At 43.9% G+C, this 22128-nt stretch overlaps 1 protein-coding gene across 2 annotated transcripts in view; it reads left to right on the top strand.

Moving 5' to 3' along the window:
- The window catches only part of LOC116940780 (inactive phospholipase C-like protein 2), a 28536-nt gene extending 6731 nt beyond the window's left edge, over positions 1–21805 (top strand). For both annotated transcript variants that reach the window (XM_032950968.2, XM_032950967.2), the window contains 6 exons: positions 4650–5948; positions 6688–7869; positions 9194–9397; positions 11723–11798; positions 12496–12605; positions 13857–21805. In XM_032950968.2, coding sequence (XP_032806859.2) covers positions 4650–5948; positions 6688–7869; positions 9194–9397; positions 11723–11798; positions 12496–12605; positions 13857–14618 — 3633 coding nt within the window. In that variant the 3' untranslated portion in view covers positions 14619–21805. The remainder of the gene's footprint in view (positions 1–4649; positions 5949–6687; positions 7870–9193; positions 9398–11722; positions 11799–12495; positions 12606–13856) is intronic.
- Positions 21806–22128: the final 323 nt, after the last annotated feature.

Genomic DNA, 22128 nt, shown 5'->3' with positions numbered 1-22128 from the left:
AAAAAATATTTTTGCGGCACTGATATTCGTGCAGTTCAATCTTTTCCTAGCAACGAGTAAACTGAATGCATTTTGAATCAAGGCAGTTTTTCAAGTTTCTCACTTGAGCAAAGCGCATGTTATTCAGACAACATGGGCTTTAATAACGCACGACTGGAGTGTGTGAGGCTGAGGAGTTTTCCCATTGACACCTTGCTGAAGCAAAACGAGTTTAAGCAAGACCCTAAAGCCATTTATTATTTAACATTCTGATTTAATGTCCCTCATTAATAAGAACATTGTGCCATTATTTATTACTAATTAGATTTCAATCACCTCAAAGGCCACCAGAAAGGGTGATGTGTTAATTGCTTATAAATAGGATTTGAATCTCGCAAATTATCTTAATGACCCATTTTATAAAATTGTAATGTACCACTCCCAACTACATGCTGCCCGGGAGACCCCTTTATCGCATGATAATGTGTTAATCAAATTCCTCATCCTCTACGTAGGGTACGTTTTTGGGCAATATCTTAACGATAAATTATGTGTGTTTACTGTTGTTTGTGTAAGGGTTAGAAAAGCGATTTTAAAACAAAATCCTGGCCAGTATCTTCCAATTTTTCCTCTATCACGCCATTGCACCAGCATTTGGATTGTATAGGCCTTGTGGATGAGTCTCATTAGTTTTAAGAAAAGTTCGAATACCAAAGTTATGGTTACCAGCATTATTGCCGTGTCTGATGGAGGCCTTGCAAGCACTCTGCATTGTTTCCATGACGGCCCCTGGCTGTGTCTGCATCATTAATTCGGGTACATTCATGTGAACTCAAACGCAAATGTTCTAAATACATTTTATTTATTGGTTTCCATATTTAGTTGTTTGACAAGAATCTGTCCCTTGAATGCTATACAGTGCTCATACAATTCAGTATTGCTAAGTCTGTTTTACAAATATATCCACTGTATCATCCTCCCAGCTTACATTATTAAAACAAACTAATGCCATTTGTATTATTTACACTAAAATGGACCTTTAAGAGATTATTTTGGTGGGTTTTCAGCAAAAACAATCCTTGTTAAGAGAGACATTTTATGCTTTTAACCGTTACAATAATTTAAAAGTCCAGATGTGTTTAAGCATTTGTATTGAAAAGATAAACTTTTGTAATACGGTCGACATTGTATTATTAGGAGCGTTTTTCGCGTGATTTCAATCTCATATCTCCAGTCTTGCACTTCTGTATTAATGTCACGGGCACTTGAATAGCATGCAGTGGAAATTAAAATAACATCCCGTTTTACCTGAAAATATATATTTCCACACACAAATATCTGAAAATAAATTATTTTTAAACTGGCTAAAACAGAAAACTATTTCAGACTTGATTATACATTATAGGCAATTAGTTATCGAATGGTTATTATTGTTGCATAACATCACAATTAATATACTGTATAATATATTGTGTTAAAGATTGTAATTTAGTCGTAATGATGTTCTTATAATTAATAATTTAAAGACCTTAATTCACTTCTGGATGAAAGCGTCTCATTGTCTGATTCGGCATGAGTACGTTGACCATACTTCACTCAGCTGGTCACTGGGTTGTTGAAGGGTGTGGGGGGTCACGGCCAGTTCAGATGTGACAAAAGGCCGATAGACTTACACTTTTTATGAATAGATTGGGAATGGAGAATATTTATTAGATTTGTATTACTTGCACTTCTAGATAATCCGGTTGCAAATTTAGTACATGTTTGCTCCATCTCTTTCCACACGTAGGATCAGACTGCATACATTTACAGGGACTTGTAGCCGTATGGTCTAACCACGGTGAACATTACTTATGAGATGTGTTCTTTTTGGGTGCAACCGGAAGTGGCTTATGCCTGGTTATGTTGATAAAATGCATTGTTCATGGGGTGCACATCTCTGCCGATCTGCTGCACATTCATCTTGGAGGATTCAGGGTAAACAGGATGTGTGCTGGCATAGAGATTGGCATTGCTTCGATTAGCACGGTTGACTGTACGGTGCAAAAGAATTTCAGTATACAGTATGTATATACATTGCTGTTTGAGCACAGCATTGAAACGGTTGCTGTTGTGTTGCGGTGGGGTTTTGGAACCTATCTGTCTTGTGAGATGTATTGCTCATGTTATCAAATGCCACTCTACATTGCAACACATTTTCATTACACGATAATTTCGGTTGCATAATCCAACATTTTTTTCTTGTATGCTTTTCATAAATATCACAGTAAATGATGATGATTAAAAAGTCCAGACATAACAGTGACGTGAGAGACATTCGTACCCATTTGTTCAGTATTTCTGGTTTGGCAACAATCAAATACCTCAATCTTGATTTGAAGCTTTCGTGACTGCCGGAATCAAATACCTCCATTAATCAAATACCTACATTATCAAGCCATTAAACAATTACCTGGGAGTAAACAAATTTGCTTTGCATATTGTCTGTTTTGACGTACCAACAGTCTTATCTTGTGTTATCTGATCTGCAGAGCCGTAATTTATATGGTGCTGTGTGATTGGAATTTTTACTGACACCACCTTTGGCTCAATACAGTTTTCGTAACACAGTGAAGTTTCCCAGTCTTCATCACCTTTTTTACGTTAACCAAAGTATTGCGTCTGTTGAATATACACGAGCCTGGCGTGCGTGCTCAACGCAGCAGCAGGCGTCCCCGTGCTACTTGAGCTCCATGGGAGAGTTTTGTACGTATGTTGAACTTCTTTTGTACCGTACATATTTGAACATGACTGTTCGGTGACGGTGACGCAGCCAGGCGGTAGCTCGTTCGCCACTCGTTGCAGAGGTTGAGCGGTTCGGGTCATGCCGGTCACCCTGGTTATTACTGCAGCTGTATCAATTGAAACATCCACCGTCTGCTAAAAAGTGAACATTAAAGGTCACGTGAATTGACACGCAAGAGTGGGCCATTTTGTGCCTGGTGTCGTGGTCCAGATTTGTCAAATTCGAAAATGACACCACAAATGACTCAATTGGGATGACACGAAGCCAAATCGCCCTCTTCTGCTGCAAAACTGGCTGTGAAACAACGCAGTACCTTCAGGATAGCCTTACGTATACCAAATATACTGAATAATTGTGTGTGTACATTTTCCTTTTCATGTAAATTTCTGATACAAATATGCATGCTGTGTAAATGTGCTACGAACATTTGAGTGTAGTCCCAACTCTTGTGGCAAAGTGGAGCCCTGCTCGAGTGGCGTGTGTGACGAGGGGATCACAGGACATGTCCAGGGAGTGGGGAAATTGAATATCCTCGATGCATTGTGCACTGTATTGTACTGTACACTGCAGTTTGATAATTGACTACAAGCATACATATCTGTAAGGATGTATACATAGGTAAAGTGTGTATATGTTGAGTTAATTAAACCTACAGGATTGAATCATGTTCATTCTTGTCAGTACCGGCTTGAGCCTAAATTTATTTTCTAAATATGTTGTAGCTACCATTCGGTATTTTATCTTGAAATGGTGGAACAAGAAAGTGTGCATTATGGTTAGATGAAAAAAAACAATTGCCCCCTGTCTGGGATATACAGCTCATCAATTATTAAGTATCCCCTTTATGTACATTGAAGCAACGTGTGTTTGAAAAGCGGGCTAAGTATTTTTAGTGCTCTCTCTTCACTTGGTTGATGAATAACGCACTGGTGGTGTCTCGTCAGGCACTGAAAGAGTAACAATGTTCCGCCTACTCAGGTTAAACACATGCATGCACACAAAGTTTAGGACCACTTGCCCCACTCAACATTTCTTCTTTCAGCAATTGGAACGTAAAGCCAAGTATCTCTACCGCCAACTCATGGACCCATTTTTGGAAAAAATTTGAAGCTTTAGCAATCAAAAATAAAACTGAGCAGGTTACGATTGCTATAGTTGAACTACTTTGTGAGTTTGTGTTTTATACTGATTGTGATATAACCATCGAGACCATGGACACGAGTGTGCGTGTGTGCATCCTCGCCGTGCGAGATGTGTTGTTGTGCTCATCCCGTGCTAGGCAGTGCAGAGGCGGTAGCTGCCGTGTGCAATGAGGGTGGAGGCTGTGGCTGTGCAGCACGGAGATCCTCCTGAAGCTAAGGTCAAAGGCTCCTATTCTAAGTCGTGTCTCAGCTCAGGCCTGGCTCAAGTGAGCCAGCTTGAAGCCACGCCTAACTTTAGCAGGCTCTGAGCACTGATTTCCTTCACCAACTCCATCATACGCAATCCGATTACTGTGCTTACTTCGGCTTGAGTCAGCTCTGAGCATGGTCCCAGCCCTGGGTCTCAAGACCCTGAGCTTCTGTGTGACACCGTGTCTCCCCGTGTGTCACCGTCTCTCCCCATTTATCTATCTCAAGACTCAGAAACTAAGTAGATCTCAGAAGCTAAGCTGCACTGAGCCTGGATAGTTCTTGCATGGGTGACCACCATGCACAAAACAGGTGTTATAGGCTGCAGGGCTACAATGTGGCTACAATATATGGATTTGAACAACATTGTGTACCTATTACACAGATGTACCATCATATTTACCATGGCATGTACTCGTCAGTCTCTTACAGGCTTGACGATATTGGCGTGTTAAGCACGTAACGTATTTCACCGGTCTGCATGTTTGTTTCAGGATACTTCACGGCAGAAGCAGCCCGAGCGGAAGAAGACCGTGTCGTTTAGCAGCATGCCTACAGAGAAGAAGATCAGCAGTGCCGGCGACTGCGTCAGCCTCATGCAAGAGGGCTCCGAACTGAAAAAGGTCAGGTCAAATTCCCGCATCTATCAGCGCCTCTTCTTGCTGGAGTCAGATTTGCAGCACCTGCGTTGGGAGCCGTCCAAGAAAGACCTTGACAAAGCTCGCCTGGAGGTGCGATCCATAAAGGAGGTGCGTGCTGGGAAAAACACGGACATCTTCCGCAGTAACGGGATATCTGAGCAGGTTTCTGAAGACTGCGCCTTCTCCATTATCTACGGAGAGAGCTACGAGTCACTGGATTTGGTTGCAAACTCGGCTGATGTTGCGAGCGCATGGGTGACGGGGCTGCGCTACTTGTTGTCGTGCAGCGGTAGGCAGGACATCTCTGCCTCGATACATTTTGGACAGAACAGCCTGCGCAGTTGTTGGCTGCAGGCAGAATTTAAATGCACAGTCACAGAAGACGCAGGATACCTTTCAGAGGCCGGTGCAGTGGAATTGATTCATAAGCTACACCCAGGATTAAGGAATTCGTATGTTAAACTGAAGCTGAAGGAAGTGCTAAAAAATAACGATCGTCCAGATGACATTATTGGCCTCACAGTGGCAAATTTCATTGACGTTTTCAACGTATTAGCAACACGACCCGAAGTTTACTTCCTGCTTGTGCAGTTTTCCAGTAACAAAGAGTACCTGGATGTCAAAGACCTCTCTCTATTTCTGGATACAGAACAGGGAATGGCACAGGTTTCGGAGGAGGTGAGCCTAGACATCATCCGTCGATACGAACCCTCGCAGGAAGGCCGAGCCGCCGGCTGCTTGGGTATCGATGGCTTCACGCGGTACCTGCTATCCCCCGAGTGCCACGTCTTTGACCCCGATCACCGGCACGTGTGCCAGGACATGACTCAGCCCCTCTCCCATTACTACGTTCACGCCTCGCACAACACCTACCTGGTGGAAGACCAGTTCCGTGGCCCCAGTGATGTCGGGGGCTTCATCCGGGCCCTGCGGCTAGGCTGCCGCTCCGTGGAGCTGGATGTGTGGGATGGTCCTGAGAAGGAGCCTCTGGTCTTCAATGGCCACACCATGACGTCCCCTATCACTTTCCGGGCGGCTCTGGACGCTATTGGCAAGCATGCCTTTGCAGTGTCGGAGTACCCTCTGGTGCTGTGCTTGGAGACGCACTGCTGCCCGGCCCAGCAGCGCACTATGGTGCGCCATATCAAAGAGGTGAGACCGACTGCAGGGTGTTGTTTACATTTACGCTTGTGTTTTCCCTCGAGTTTATATTAAGAGGAGATCTTAGTCACATGTCGGAAAAAAAGAGTTATGACCACACTGTGCTTGTGTTTTGCTTTCGTTTCACGTTGTCGAGGTTTCGTGGGACAAATCATGTGGGAATCCATGTTTTACCATGGACGGCAGCGAATATGCAAGGTTTGCTGGGAGGACTGGGCCAGTGGTCACAGTGGTCACCTGCTTCTGTCTAGAATTCACCGGTTGCCTCTTATTCCGCCTCGATTCGGTAGAGGGAGCGGCACGCAGTCGGAAGGTCGAACGTTCAAATCTTTGTCGCGGGTTGACTCGGCACATCATCCCTCGAGGGTTCATAAAATAACTATCACTTTATGGAGAAGTCAGCAATGCTTGTCATGGATAGACTTGCCCTGCCATAGGAATGCAGAATTTCCAGCACTGACTCGGCTATAAGTGGGAGATGAACACCAGCTCAATGCTCATATGTTCCAGCACTTGCTCTTCTCTGACCGTACCAGGGGAATGACGGGCAAGGCTGCAGGAATTGGACCTTTACATGAAAAATGTCTCTGGCACGGGCATGCTGATCACATGGCTAACCTGCCATTGAAATTATCTACTTATTTATTGTAGCTACGTGAACAAGTAAATGGTTGCAACTTCCAGATGTGAGATGTTTAATAATTGAGTGGCTGTTGACTGTATGTTGCAGGTACTGAAAGAGAAGCTATACACGGAGCCAGCCGTCGCGTCGTGCGCACACCTTCCCTCCCCGGAGAGCCTCCGCGGGCGCATTCTCATTAAGGGCCGGAAACTGCCGCCCACTTGCCAGGAGTGCGAGGGCGATGTGAGCGAGGAGGACGAGGCAGCGCAGATTGGGCAGCAGCACTGCGAGCCCGAGCAGGCACGCAGGCTCACGCTCACACGGGAGCTCTCCGACTTGGCGTCTCTCTGCCAGTCTGTCCGCTTCCGCGACTTTGATGTGGCTCTTCAAAGCCAGAAATACTGGGAAATAAGTTCGTTCAGCGAGCTGCAGGCTGGTCGACTTATAAGCGAGAGGTCGGAGGACTTCCTGAGTTATAATAAGAGGTTTCTTTCCCGCGTGTACCCAAGCCCCATGCGATTGGACTCGAGCAACGTTAACCCGCTGGATTTCTGGAAGTGTGGCTGCCAGCTGGTGGGGCTCAACCTCCAAACACCGGGGCTCATGCTGGACCTTAACGTTGGCTGGTTTCAGCAGAATGGTGGCTGCGGCTACGTGCTGCGGCCTGCAATCATGCGTGAAGCCGTTTCATATTTCCGTGCCAACACCCATGAAAGCTTCCCTGGCCTCTGTCCTCAGATGCTGCACCTCCGCATCATTAGTGGGCAAAATCTCCCCAAGCCCAAAGGCTCGGGTGCCAAGGGGGAAGTGCTGGACCCCTACGTGGCAGCTGAGATTCACGGCATTCCAGCTGACTGTGCGGAGCAGAGAACCAAGACTGTATACCACGATGGAGACCACCCGATATTCGAGGAGAGCTTTGAGTTCCAGCTCCACTTGCCAGAGCTGGCTCTGCTACGATTGGTGGTACTGGACGACGACTACATAGGAGACGAATTCATTGGTCAGTACACCATCCCCTTGGAGTGCCTCCAGCCCGGATACCGTCACGTGCCGCTCCTCTCCCTTACGGGCGAGCTCTTGACCCACGCGTCCATTTTCATCCACGTGGCCGTGACCAACCGCCGCGGAGGGGGCAAGCCTCCGAAGCGGGGGCTGTCTGTGATGCGGGGCCGCCGCACCCACAAATATGTCACCATGCGCACCGTTGGCATCAAGGTGGTGGACGAGGTGTTCCGCGTAGCGACGCAGCCGCTGCGCGACGCCGCTGACCTGCGGGAGAACTCGCAGGTAATGGTTGGTTGAATGCTCAATGTGTCGGTACATTACATCAGAGGCAGATATGTATGTTGAACTTCTTTCACACCATACGTAGCCAACCATGCTAATCGGTGGTACGGGATAAATGCATTTACACAATTTAGCAGAGAATGTATCTCCTTAAAATATCTGTCCACATGAAAAATAAAACTATGGAAACTTTCCAAGGGTGGAGTGGTCTAAGCCATTTAAACAGGGCCCTACATTAATGAAAACAATGTGTTTTGTCTGGTAAATATAAATAAAATACCAATTTCCAGGGTCTCAGGGTTGGGGGGGCAACACCAGGTGAGTCCTCAAGAGACCAGTCGCCATGGTCACCGACCTGACGGTGCACGTATTCACAGTTGATGTACCGCAGTGTGAATCAGGCGGCTGCCGGATTCACACCGAGAACCTCTGCAACAAGCAGCGGATGCGCTGCTGCTGGGTCTCATCACCGCCGTTGTAGGGAAGGGATGATCACCGTGTGGACTTTTGTCCCAGGTACAAAGAGTAAAAAGCGTGCAGCCTATAGGTGCACAAATTCGCAATGTGCATACTGGTGCGGATGTGTTCAGATGAGTGCTAAGTGAATCGTTTATCATTAATAAATATTTACATGTAGTCAAAAACTGGAGTTCCCAGAGGAAACGTATATACTTTATTTATTTAATAGTCGCCACGGTGGTGTGATGTCTTCTTCCTCGCCTGGTACGTAGGAGGTCGAGAGTTTGATCCCAACCCTGACACCTGTATATTTAGGGTTTGCATGTACTCCCCGTGGTCACGTGGATTTTTTTCTCCGGGTCCTCTGGATTTTCCCTCCACATTTAGAAACATGCATTTCGACTATTTAGATCATTGTTCTGCTATAAATATCCAAATGAAAAGCCACTTTGTCGAGCTATCATTTGTGGCCAGGTCGATTTTGAAAATAATGTAATAACTCAGTGGGCTTTATCTGATACGATATTGATAGTTTATTTTTATGTGTTTGGGTGGTTTTATTACCTTTCTTGTACCTTGCACTCCTATCTTTTTTGTATTTTTTTGTTGTGGTAACGTTCTGATCCGCCCCTACTGGACATCTGTAAAAAAAAGAGCTTTATAGCTCATCGGATTCCTCCAGTGTTAATAAATATTCGGATTCTGAAATGAACGTACGGTGCAAATAGCCAAAACTCAAACTCTGCACAGATGGATCATGACCCTATCTATTATTTAACTGTACGTGCGGTGCGCGCATGTGCAGTGCGCATGTGCTTACGCGGCCGTAGATGATCACGTGCCTGGGCCGTTTGCGCATCTTCAGGTGGCAGTTCTGGCTTTCAAGGAGGTGTGTGGTCTCCCTCCGGTTGCCAACCTTGCCCAGTGCATGCTGGTGCTGTGCTCACGGCTGCTCAACACTGACGGGACTCCCCAGGTGGGACTGGTACTGCGTGACCAGATGCCGTGCCTGGACGTTCAGGGCGCCCTCCCCGACGTGCTCAAGAAGGGCGTGGTTCTCTATGACACGGTGAGGCCACAGCCTGCAGCTGGTATCGCTCCTCTACAGACTGTCGCCAAACACAAAAACAACACAGCCAAAGTTACTTCTGGATCAATTGATCATTGAAGGATTGGTGCTTATCGTCCCGTTTTTCAGCCCTGAGCCAGTGGTGTAAATTCTACATTCCTATGGTGTGGGTTGTGAGTTTAGCCATAGGGCACCCTCGGATCACTTCCCTACAGAGTGGTGTTCATTTTCTCTGTCCCAGAGGGATGATGGCCTCAGTCAACTCCAACCAGGATTTGACTTCTCAAGCTTCCGCATATTAAACACTCTTCCGCTGAGCCCCATGGCCAGTTCCTGTCCACTCCGTACACTCACTCTGCACACACTGTACACTCTGCATGTCCACTCCGTTCACGCATCCTGCACACTCTGTACAATCTGTACAATCTGTACACTCTGCCTGTCCACTCGGAACACTCTGATTCAACACCCTTATGATGGTGTGGGACTGAAACTCGTTGCTATCAGAGATAAATGCAATGAGCAGTGTAAATCGTGGGGGTAAAAAGTTAAATATGGAAAGCAGGCATATACAATATTTAGTTTGTAATACCTCGTTTATAATGTTTTGAAACATATTGTAGGGTTTGTAACGGTGTGTAACAATAATGATTGTGTACAAGGCACAAGTGCCGGCCATCCAGAGCTCCCAGCGTGTCACGAAAACATTGCCATTAAGTTGTACATTTGTCATATTCAGTGTTCGCATTGAGATTATTCACAGCACTATCGCGCTCAAGTTACGTTTTACATTCTAACCTCCACGTTCCTTCTGCAAAACTAATACCGAGTAAGCGTGAAAAGCGTATTGATTGCTTCTTCTGAGGAAACTGTACAACACGGTGTGATGGTGCTGACTCAAAATCAGAATATCATGAGTTCAAATTCCTCCTACATTTGACTTGGGCCCACATCCCTCTGGCGTCTATGAAATGAGGAACTCTTTGTCACAAGATTATGGCGAGACTGGTCTCCACCGTAGGAATGTGTCATTAATAAAAAGAGCAAGTCAAGAGCCGTCATCTTATGGACAGACTGGCCTCGCCCTCGGGACATGTAATTTCCCCCATTGGCTCAGGGCTGCCAATGGAGAACAGCTGGTGGTCCATTGCCCAGGAACGACAATGATCTCAAATGAAGGAATGATCCCCTCATGGCCGTTCTGTTGCTTTTCGTAGAGAAACGTTGCTCGCCCCAGTTGTGGAGAATGGTGCCAGAACATCACACACCAGCATGGCGCACCACATGCAACAGTTTTCAACTTTACTCTTATACTAAATCTTAAAGTCACAACTGGAAATATAGGTGTGAGAGTGTTCAATATGTAAAGAATCACAAATTATATTTAAGAGACATAAGAGATTAATTCTCCACATAGTCACCCTTTATTAACACACTCTTGGTTCCAGAAGTGGCCCACAAGCTTCCTAATGGAAGCAGCGTAGAAGTCGTTGTGACTGGCGTCGCTGCCTTCCCAGCGCCATCACGATCGACCTGCCTTCCACGTAGAGCTTCTCTCAAAGGTCTACAAGGTAGACGTCGATAGAGGCTGGATCTGGGCTGCGTGCCAGATGGTGCAGAAGATAGTATCCTAACTTTCCCAACATTTCCGTAGTTGCACTTGCCATGTCATGCTGATACACCACTGGCTGTCTCTCTCTCAACACTCCACGGTGTTTCTGACAAAAGTCAAGCTTCAGTTTGTTCTCCCAAGTCGAAATATGAAGCACTAGTGACTTTTGCTCTTCCTAAAAGACAATTATTGGACCCTGCATGTCTCAAACTATTGAGTAATTTTCTGACAGAAGGGTTGGACAAATTAAATTGCCACTTGTACAAGCGTTTAACGCACAAATTATTGTATTTTCGGCTCACTCACCGGTAGGCAGAAGAATAATTCTCACAGCCAGACATGGCAACTAGATCTGGAATTTCGCTTGAAACTACATCAAGCATCTACGGGTCAGAACCCAGGAAGTTGGATTCTGACCTGAAGATGCTGACGTGACAATTTGGTTATGTTGAGTGGTGAAGGGTTTAACAACATAAATTTGTCCAAAATATATATTACGGATTGTCATTTATGATTGCGAAAACATACGTGTTAAATGTTTCGTTTTTCTAGATCCCTTCATTTGCATAAGTGTGTGGTAGATTGTGTGCTCTGCACCTCAAGGTCCACCGAACCTGGCACAGGCACTGTAATGACGGGACCACCACTGAGTGGCGAACGACGGCTGTTGTTGCTGTTGTTGTTGCTGTGCGCCCGCTGTGACATGCGAGCAGATGATACAGGAATTGCGGACGCTTGTGGAGAGTGCAGACGCCATCCACGGCAAGATCACACAGTGCCAAAAGTCAGGTGAGGAGCTTCGGTAGAGCCTCGACCCACTGGGGGCGCCTCGGCTGAGCGAGGTGCGAGCACCGGCCTCTCTCGTCTGGCAGACAACAGCGACTGCTGAGAAGGGGGCACCCATGCTTTATCTAAAAACAGACAGGCACGCACCGTATGATATTGCATTGTTTACAGTATTTCATTGCGTGTGGTATTTTATTGTCAATTGTACTGTGCATTGCATTGTATTCGCTATTGTATTGTGTACAGTATTGTATTAAGTGTAGTGTAATGTTTTGTATAAAGAGAGGAGCCTTCTGCAAGAACATTCTATTTGAGAGGAGAAAATATTTGTGCAAACATGTTTTGTGATTGCTTGAATGGATCTTTAAAACATTGGTATTAACTGATCTGTGTAGAAACACAAATAGAGTTGAACTTCATTTAGAGCTACTGGTATCATCGAATGGAGTTCATGTAAAATATCACACTGTTGTTGCTGTTACAGCCCAGTGTCAGCAGCTACAAAAGCAGTTTCATTATGTACTGTTTTTGCATAATTAGCCTCGGATAGCATCAGTTTAAACGAATAACTATTCGGGTAGTTTTTTTTTTTACATTTTTACAGAATAATTCTAAGAGTGGTGCCACATACACCGCTTGATGTTTGTGCTTGTCGGTGGATGCTGGAAAGGTGTTTCTTTCTGGTGTCTTGAATGCGAAGGTCTGGAACTTCATGAAGATCTGAGCAGCCTGGGCACCAGAGAGGGACTCAAGGGCCGCAAGCTGGCCAAGGCGATTGAGAGCTTCACCTGGAACGTTACCCTGCTCAAGGTAGCACGCTCGCTTGCACCTTTCCTACTCATATCGTTGGTGTTGTTCCGCTTGGTTACCCAGGAAAGCCTCACTCAGTCTCGAGACTTTTTTCAGGAGGTAATGTTTCATTACATTGCAGGTAATGTTTCATGAAAGGAATCAAGTCTGATATTTAATACCATATATTTTATTCGTAAGATATGCTGTGAGAGGTCATTGATTTTCCAGAAATTGTATTTGTGCCTCTGCTCATTTCACTAATAGTTTCTGTAAAATAATGGAGTTGTTTGTATAATTGTACAATAGCGTAGCCAATCCAGCAGGAGGCACAATACTCATTGTGGTTCGCATGTGGTAATGATTTTTTACTTGCGTCAAAGGTCATGCATAGGTTAAATGCATTTCCATATATCCGTAGTTTCTTAACGTCATTATCAGCATCCGAGAGCCTGGAGGCTGATTGGAGCCTAACGGTGTTAAGTCTCACGTAACACACACATATATCAAACACAATGCTTTTAGTCACAGGGATTAGCGTGACTAATCTTAGAGGCCTCACACAAGACCAATCGTAAGTTTGCTCACTGAATTATCACTCTGATACCCCCTTTGAATAAAAAAAATTCACGGAGAGCTGGCAAAATTTGAAATCCTTGGAGGCTGTACTTGTGGTTCTTCTCTCTGTGTAGTAACCGCCAGACCTCGGCTACAATTGTATCGGTTTGAACCGTGCCGTCTATCAGGGCCAGTGGTGGAGAGCTGTTGCATTATGTTGCAGCAGTGGCTAATTTAATCCCATTGGGAGCTCACAGGCGATCATGGGCTTGGCGACGGGAAGATCTGCGATTCCAATATAATTACTTTGAGAAATGTTGTGGTTATCAAGCTTAGTCTTGCTTTTATTTTTTGTTGAGTGTTTGCAAGCACGATCTTCTGTGGTTGTGAAGCTGTAGCTGACAGGCGGGTGCCGGCTCACAGTGCAGCAGGCCCAGGTGGAGGATAATATTGGTGCCAGCAGCTACAGTCGGCAGCTGTAGAGGAGTGCGCAGCTGTGAATTTTTTTTGGAGACGTTCTGTGAAAATCTATTCTGTGACACATGCAGCATGCTGCTCTGTGAGATTTCCAACTGAATTTTTAATCTCATGATGCCGATTCCGATAGAAGCGGAAGAAATGGAGAGCATGGCCTGTCATCAGACATTCATTGATATGCTACAAAAGTGACATTGAATCTTTGTCTGGATTCTGATGAGCTTTGTGTCTCTGCAGGGTCAGGCAGATCTCCTCCGGCAGGCCAAGGGCGAGTGCATAGAGAATATCCGGCAGGTGCACAATGCCGCCATCTCCTGTGGGCTCGATAAAAATGCAGGCATTGCAGCAGTTTCCGAGATTGGCTCAACCAAGAAGGAAGAGCGGCCACTCCTCACTGGCTTGCAGCAGCAACCCCAAGAGGAGAGGACATTCTCCACCCCTGTACCCAGGCAGCAAGGCACACTAGTAACAACAATCACTGGCATAACTGCAACAGAAGCAGCTGCCTCAACACACGCTCTGAATAAACCAAAGTCGTGTTCTCCATCCTTGGCCAGAGATGACCGTGCATGTTTTCAAGTTGACCGTGCATCACCCGATATCGGTAGCACGTTTGCCAGTGCGTTGGCGAGTACTTCGTTGTGCCCAGAGAGCAGCGCACCACAACAGTTGCAGGAAACCTCTTACCGGAACTCGACGGTTTCAGTCTCATTTAATGATGGGTTTCCTACTGAGCCATCCATAGTGCAGCAAGGCGTTACCGTTGATTCCCTTGCAAAAATAAACAATTCAATATGTATCGGTTCATTTCTCACCCAAACCCCTGTGGAGCATGGCTCCAGCATTGAGAGGGCATTGCTCGCAGACAGCGGCAGCTTTGAGATGAGCAGACAAATCCACTGTCCGTCCGTGCTGGGGAGTTTCCCGGACAGGGCACTCTATGATAGTTTGGAAGTGAACCGAGAAATTACCGAGAAGTTGAATTTGGATAATTTGTGACGTCCAGGAAATCTATATCGTACTTGTCTTAGCTGCGTCGCAGGAAAAATTAGTGGTCATAAATATGCCTCCTGGGCCATCTATTCTGTAACATATCCATGTGAAATGTTTACTAAAATGTGTTCCTTAGATAGACTTGTACATCTAAAAATATATCTCAGCAATAGATGACATGCACAAGCGATGAGGTGCGCATCAAGAGGAGCATTGCTGGATGGTGCATGCTTGTAATCGTGCTAGATTACTGATGTGTTGGATATCATCCGTGAATCGGTGTAAGTGGTTTCACTTGTTCAGATGGCTGTTAGACGTGTACAAAGTTATGTTTTTCCCGACTATTGAATATCCCGAAAGCATCAAGCGTTAAATTGTAAGATAATTGAGCACTTTCAGAACAGTACCAAAACGTTTCCACATTGAAGCTGTGTGCATGCAACGTTGCGCCACTGACTTTTTTTACATTCACTGCTCTGTTTGAGTTTGCTATGTTTGAGCCATCTGGACAGATTATTCAGTGTTTACATACTAAACTGTAGTCATGGTAATATTTTAAGACTGGAAAAGAGGATATGTCATGTATTTTGGTTATTTCGCTTTCTTTTCTCGGTTGTGAAATCGTCTGCTGATGCCGACGTTCTCCCCAACATCCAGGCCGCGCGTCTTATTGCACACCGATGCTGGGGAATGTCCAACTCCCTATGGGGCTTCAAAGTTACTAACTATAGGATGGTGCTATGGTGTGCAGCTGCGTGTGCTTGGCACACATCTGTCCAATCAGCTGTCAGAACTGGGCCTCGATAAATATACAGTATGATCACAAAATGCATACCTTTTGTTACCATTTCATAGACGAAGACTCGGAAGGGTTAGCTGAGACTTAATCCATTGATCTCAATGCTTCTGACTCGGTACCCTAACACGGCAATTCGTATTACCGTTAAACCAACAGGTAACCTTTATAATGTGTTCACATTAAGCGTGCATCTTCTTGCCAAACCAATACCGTTGGGATTGCGTGCAGAGTGGGTAATCTGCTGAGCTCTGATTTACGTGCCAGAGGTAAACGCATCCTTGGAAGTTGTTGCACAGGCTTCATCACCGCGGCTCGGGATGTCTCTGCTGAGCGAACGCAGGGCTTCAGAAGGCGGCGGCGTCAGCTTAAGACCACACCATGTCACCGTGTTATACCATCGCCTCACAAAACTCTGTTCTTGTGCACTTGGTAAGTCCCAACTGTAGTTGAAAAACATATCAATGGGTTATAAATGAAATCCAATGTTTAAATTCATCATGAGTATCTCTTCTAGTGGTCTCCTCTGCAAACGACCCTTCCCTGCTGTACGTGTAGCTTCACAGAGTACGTATGGAGAGGTGTTTTGGTCACGGGCACGGTTTGCTTTGTTCTTTCAACATAGACCATTTAAACTGTTGAACAGGAAATCTTTCTGGGCGGTACCAAAAGACAGCACGTTGACCCCTCCTGGTGCCCCCCGTAAATTCAGCAGTCGCGCATCCTCGCATCGCCCACCAGTGCATGCCCATGGTGTACTCGTGCCTCGCTCTGTCAGTTAATGTCACTAAATTGTCATGTTTTGCCAAGAATGTAAACATTCGTAATGGTTATAAACAGTATATTTTTGTTTAAATAGTTCAAGAGGAGGTCGTAAACAATTATAAATGATAAATGCCAAAAGTATTACTACTATTTTCTTAAATATATTTTGACTTTATTTAACATGATTGTGGTCAAACATTTTTTTTTATAAAATTGACCATTGGTACCATTTCCTCTAGGCTAATGAAAAGGAAAGTAACTACAGTTTTAAAAATGAATTAATAGTTCTTCCAGTTAAAATGTTTGTTCTGTTTATATACACTGAAATGTAAATCAGTAGCCTGTCATTTAAATGTTTGATTGAAATATTGCAATATTTTCTTTAGCAATATGTTTCATCTCTGCGTTTGTGTTAATTTTTTTAACAGTGCAATAGTATGGGGAGTTATTTAATGGAAATATTCTTCTCTCTGATCTAAGCCTTTGTTTAAAAAAAGTATGCTTTTACGTGATTTTAAAGTACACATTTTCCACCGCCATATTTAACTTGTCTTTGCTAATTCATAAGCGCTGTCGATCACATTAAGAGCTGATTATGGTGAGGTGGTCGTCTGTCGGAGATCACGTGCTCATCAGCTTATAATATTTTCCATCAAGATCAATCCTGGGTCCATTTACAGATGCTTACGGTTCATGATAAATTTTGCTCGGTGTATTTGGAAAACAACGGTTACGTATAGAGAATTATTTTATTTTAACGTAAATCCAAGACTTGTTTAAACGTAGGATGTTGGACTGAGATGCGGACATTCTGACAGCAGCGCCTGAAGGTGGCGCTCCAGAGCGTCCCCGTGACACGACGGGTGCCGTGGGATGCCCCGCACAGGGAGCACCTCTCGACGCGTCGTGGTGGCCACCACAGTCCTTCCCCCGATCCCCTGCCACCCTCTCTAACTGCCCTCTTGTTTAAATGTTGGTTGCTCCTGAATTTGCTCAACTCAAAATACTTAACATAGAAACCAGTCTGCTATGTAAGGGATCTGTTACTTTCCCATATCTCTTGATTAAATAACCTGAGCTAAATTGGTGTTCTAAAAACCTGACTGGTCGTGGGCAGTGTTGTTAAAATACAGAAGGACTCATCTATTTTATTCTTGCCTAAACAAACATATATATGGAACGGCAGTGGTGTGCAGGTACAAATAGAAACACCACATTCGTCATAAACAAACCCTGCTTTATCATAGAGAATATATCTGGCTGAATTTCAGGCAATGGGCTTTAGAGCTGAGATGGCAAAGAGATGCATTGACTCGGCACATTTGAGGTGACAACCTCCCTCAACATCTTGCCAGGCTTAGCAATTGTATAGTCTCATTCCATCTCTCGTCTCTTTATATCACCTTGCATGTAGTTTCAGTCCATGATTTCAGTTTATAGGAGCGTTCCTCTTGAGTACAAAGCCTTTCAGGTCTTTTAATCTGTTCATATATTAATATAAAAAGGTTGCTAATTTCTTGCGACACATTTTGCCCTTCCGTGCTGAGACCGTGTCTCGAGTTGATTGAGTGTTGACTGCGAATTGTTCTGAAACGTGGTGCGGACTCTATTGTTGCAACATGTTGCTATGAACGTATGACATTATTACAGGTTACCTTTCAGTTTAAATGGATACAAGAACATTCATTTGGACAGATTAAAGCCAAAAAGGTAGAATTTGAATATGAAATGTTGCTTTTTATTTATTTACTAAAATTACATGTAGTGTAAAAGGTTTACACAACATGACGTTGCTGTGTAGCACTGCGAGTTTATTGTGGAACCATTGAGACTGGACACATTGCAATTAAAACCACGGACAACACATTTCTGTATGTTTACCACTCCGTCATTGTTTTGGGGCATAATTTTATTGTACATGTGCTTTACAAATAAAAAAATGTTGGCTAGGTAACATTATTTGATAAATATTCTTATTTTTGTCGGGTTTATTCCAATTTTAACTTTGTGTAAAATGTATTGCATAAAATATATTTTTTTTCTTAAAGTAACAGCTGTTTATAATAAAATATTGCCAAATTAATTGTTTAAACGTGTAATTAAATGTGTATTGAAGACCGCTCATGCTTTGTGTGCCAACTTGTTAATTAAGAATAACCAACCTGTAAATATTATTATGGAAATAAATTAATGCAGTCATCTTGTTATTTTTAAAAATGTATTTTTGCATTTCAAGTTGTATAGATGCCTAGACAGATCCTGAAAGTCCCATTGTACAGTGTTACATTGTTTTTCATAACAAAAAGTCACCTGGACACATTTGAATATTTTTAGGTCACTTCTCTAGTTTTCAAGAGCCGCACCATCAAAGTTTGAACTCGGCATGCTGTTCCACCAGATGCTGCTGTCCTCTGTTTGCCATCTTGAGTCGGTTGCCGCCCGTCTTATGCCGGTCCCACTTGGCTTGCTGGCTAATGTCCCTGTTTAGGAAAAATCGGGCCAACTCGCATTGCCAGTCCTATGTAAATGAGGTATGAGTGGTAAATAGGACCGTTATATGGACCAATCATGAACACCTACCATAAAACGAAAATCTGTTTAATTGCATTTTTGGATGTTTATTTCATTTTAGTGAGATGCACGATTGTCACACAAATGTTTCCCACAAACATTTGACCAAAATGCTAACCACAACTACACTGTACAAAATGGGACATGGCTAAAACAATGTCGACTGGTAATATGAATTTTACATTGGCCATCTTGTGTTTAACAATGGTTCGGTCACTTTTAACTGTGTAAACATAATGTGTGAAATTTACTTCTACATTATGGTTTGTTTTACGTGACTTCCGGCGATTGAGTACTGCGCTAGAGTAATGTGCAGCACATGATTGCATTTTGAACTCCGCTCAGGTTAGCTAATTATGCAAAACATTGGAAAATCACCAAGTCTCTTGCAAGCCATGCCCAAGAGTGGGCATACATTGTGATAGCGGTTGTGTTCAAAAGTCATTCGCTTCATCCTGGCATTCTAACATAAGTGTTAGAGGTCATTATGGTAGGAGTGAGGAAAAATGTGGTTACCCCAGTATATAGAATAGTGCAAGTCCTGCGCTTTATTTCTGACTCGGGCGTCTTTCTGCGTGGACTTTTCATGTTCTCCATCTCTTCTTCGTGGGTTTCCTCTGGGTTCTTTGGATTGTCTCCTGGCTAAAAAAAGCATGCACAATGCTACTAGTTTTGGGTAAGTTTCCCACTGCCGAATAAATACCTGCAAATTGGGATCACACAGAAATATCGCCCCTTCCTGCAATGAGGCATTCCTGGGTAAACAAGCATAATAAATAAATAATACATGCGGTATGTTGCATAACTGTTGTAGAACTTTGAACCCACCAATACTCGGTTCTTTAACCTTGCAGCCTAATGAAGTTGCAGTAGCGCTTGCAGGGTGTTCAAACATTTCCAATGAAAATTTTTATTTTGTGTTTGATTTGTGCAGCTGATGGATGGAAATTACGCTATTAGCATTCTTTAGTCTGCCAAATCCTTGTGTTCAGTATCGGATATTCTGAGAGAGTGAAAGGCCAAGGTACAATTGCGGCATGCGTTTAACAGCAGGGTGATGCTACCACGGTGGGCCTCGTTTGCATCTTCCTTTACCGCGGTGACACGAACATAAACCACTGTTTCAGTGAGGGAAAAAAGTATTTGATCCCCTGCTGATTTTGTACGTTTGCCCACTGACAAAGAAATGATCAGTCTATAATTTTAATGGTAGGTTTATTTGAACAGTGAGAGACAGAATAACAAAAAAAATCCAGAAAAACGCATGTCAAAAATGTTATAAATTGATTTGCATTTTAATGAGGGAAATAAGTATTTGACCCCTCTGCAAAACATGACTTAGTACTTGGTGGCAAAACCCTTGTTGGCAATCACAGAGGTCAGATGTTTCTTGTAGTTGGCCACCAGGTGTGCACACATCTCAGGAGGGATTTTGTTCCACTCCTCTTTGCAGATCTTCTCCAAGTCATTAATGTTTCGAGGCTGACGTTTGGCAACTCGAACCTTCCGCTCCCTCCACAGATTTTCTATGGGATTAAGGTCTGGAGACTGGCTAGGCCACTCCAGGACCTTAATGTGCTTCTTCTTGAGCCACTCCTTTGTTGCCTTGGCCGTGTGTTTTGGGTCATTGTCATGCTGGAATACCCATCCACGACCCATTTTCAATGCCCTGGCTGAGGGAAGGAGATTCTCACCCAAGATTTGATGGTACATGGCCCCGTCCATCGTCCCTTTGATGTGGTGAAGTTGTCCTGTCCCATTAGCAGAAAAACACCCCCAAAGCATAATGTTTCCACCTCCATGTTTGACGGTGGGGATGGTGTTCTTGGGGTCATAGGCAGCATTCCTCCTCCAAACACAGCGAGTTGAGTTGATGCCAAAGAGCTCTATTTTGGTCTTATCTGACCACAACACTTTCACCCAGTTGTCCTCTGAATCATTCAGATGTTCATTGGCAAACTTCAGACGGGCCTGTATATGTGCTTTCTTGAGCAGGGGGACCTTGAGGGCGCTGCAGAATTTCAGTCCTTCACGGCGTAGTGTGTTACCAATTGTTTTCTTGGTGACTATGGTCCCAGCTGCCTTGAGATCATTGACAAGATCCTCCCGTGTAGTTCTGGGCTGATTCTTCACCGTTCTCATGATCATTGCAACTCCACAAGGTGAGATCTTGCATGGAGCCCCAGGCCGAGGGAGATTGACAGTTCTTTTGTGTTTCTTCCATTTGCGAATAATCGCACCAACTGTTGTCACCTTCTCACCAAGCTGCTTGGCAAAGGTCTTGTAGCCCATTCCAGCCTTGTATAGGTCTACAATCTTGTCCCTGACATCCTTGGAGAGCTCTTTGGTCTTGGCCATGGTGGAGAGTTTGGAATCTGATTGATTGATTGCTTCTGTGGACAGGTGTTTTTTATACAGGTAACAAGCTGAGATTAGGAGCACTCCCTTTAAGAGTGTGCTCCTAATCTCAGCTCGTTACCTGTATAAAAGACACCTGGGAGCCAGAAATCTTTCTGATTGAGAGGGGGTCAAATATTTATTTTCCTCATTAAAATGCAAATCAATTTATAACATTTTTGACATGCGTTTTTCTGAATTGTTGTTATTCTGTCTCTCACTGTTCAAATAAACCTACCATTAAAATTATAGACTGATCATTTCTTTGTCAGTGGGCAAACGTACAAAATCAGCTGGGGATCAAATACTTTTTCCCCTCACTGTCGCAGGCATCGGACTACTGCCGCCGCGTTTTTTCTTGTTCCTCACTTTGCTGGTTTTTTGTTCTCCGAAAAAAACGTTTGGGGGCGTTTGGTGAAAAAAAACTCAGCTGTCAATCTCATGCCAAGTGTCATGAAGGGACTATGAAACACTTAAAGGTATGCATGCATTGATAAATATCCAGTACTTTGATGTTTGTTTACTTCCTCATGTATCTTATTTTTATTGTTATTATACCTTGCTCTTGCGAAGCACAAACTTGTTAGGAATGCACTGTATATTTTTTTTATGTTTCTTTGAAAGGGTCGATTCACTTCTCAGTAAATATATGAATGTTCAACAATTTCCATGCAGTTGTTCCTTGATAAAACATAAAACAAAAAGCATTACAGGTTTACCGCTTGAAAATGTGCAGCAATTGCTGGCGGTAACCGTTGACTTGTGTTGCACTTTGCCGATTATAAACATTTCAGTAAAATAGAAGTTGTGAAGTCATCTTCTGCAGTATTTCCAGTATACTTCAACATTTTTGTAAATTATATATTTTACATTTATTATGACGAGATTGTAATGCAACATTTATATGTTCATTAATACTTTTTATATGGGTTTTCAAATGTACACGTAAAAAACGTTACATTTTAGCAACTATGTTACATTCAAGAG

The sequence above is a fragment of the Petromyzon marinus genome, chromosome 10 (genome assembly GCF_048934315.1).
Source record: "Petromyzon marinus isolate PM22_M1 ecotype Great Lakes invasive population chromosome 10, UKy_Petmar_22M1.pri1.0, whole genome shotgun sequence".
Taxonomy (NCBI): Eukaryota; Metazoa; Chordata; class Hyperoartia; order Petromyzontiformes; family Petromyzontidae; genus Petromyzon; species Petromyzon marinus.
Note: the sequence above shows the minus strand (reverse complement) of the source record. Positions and strands in the feature narration are given on the sequence as shown.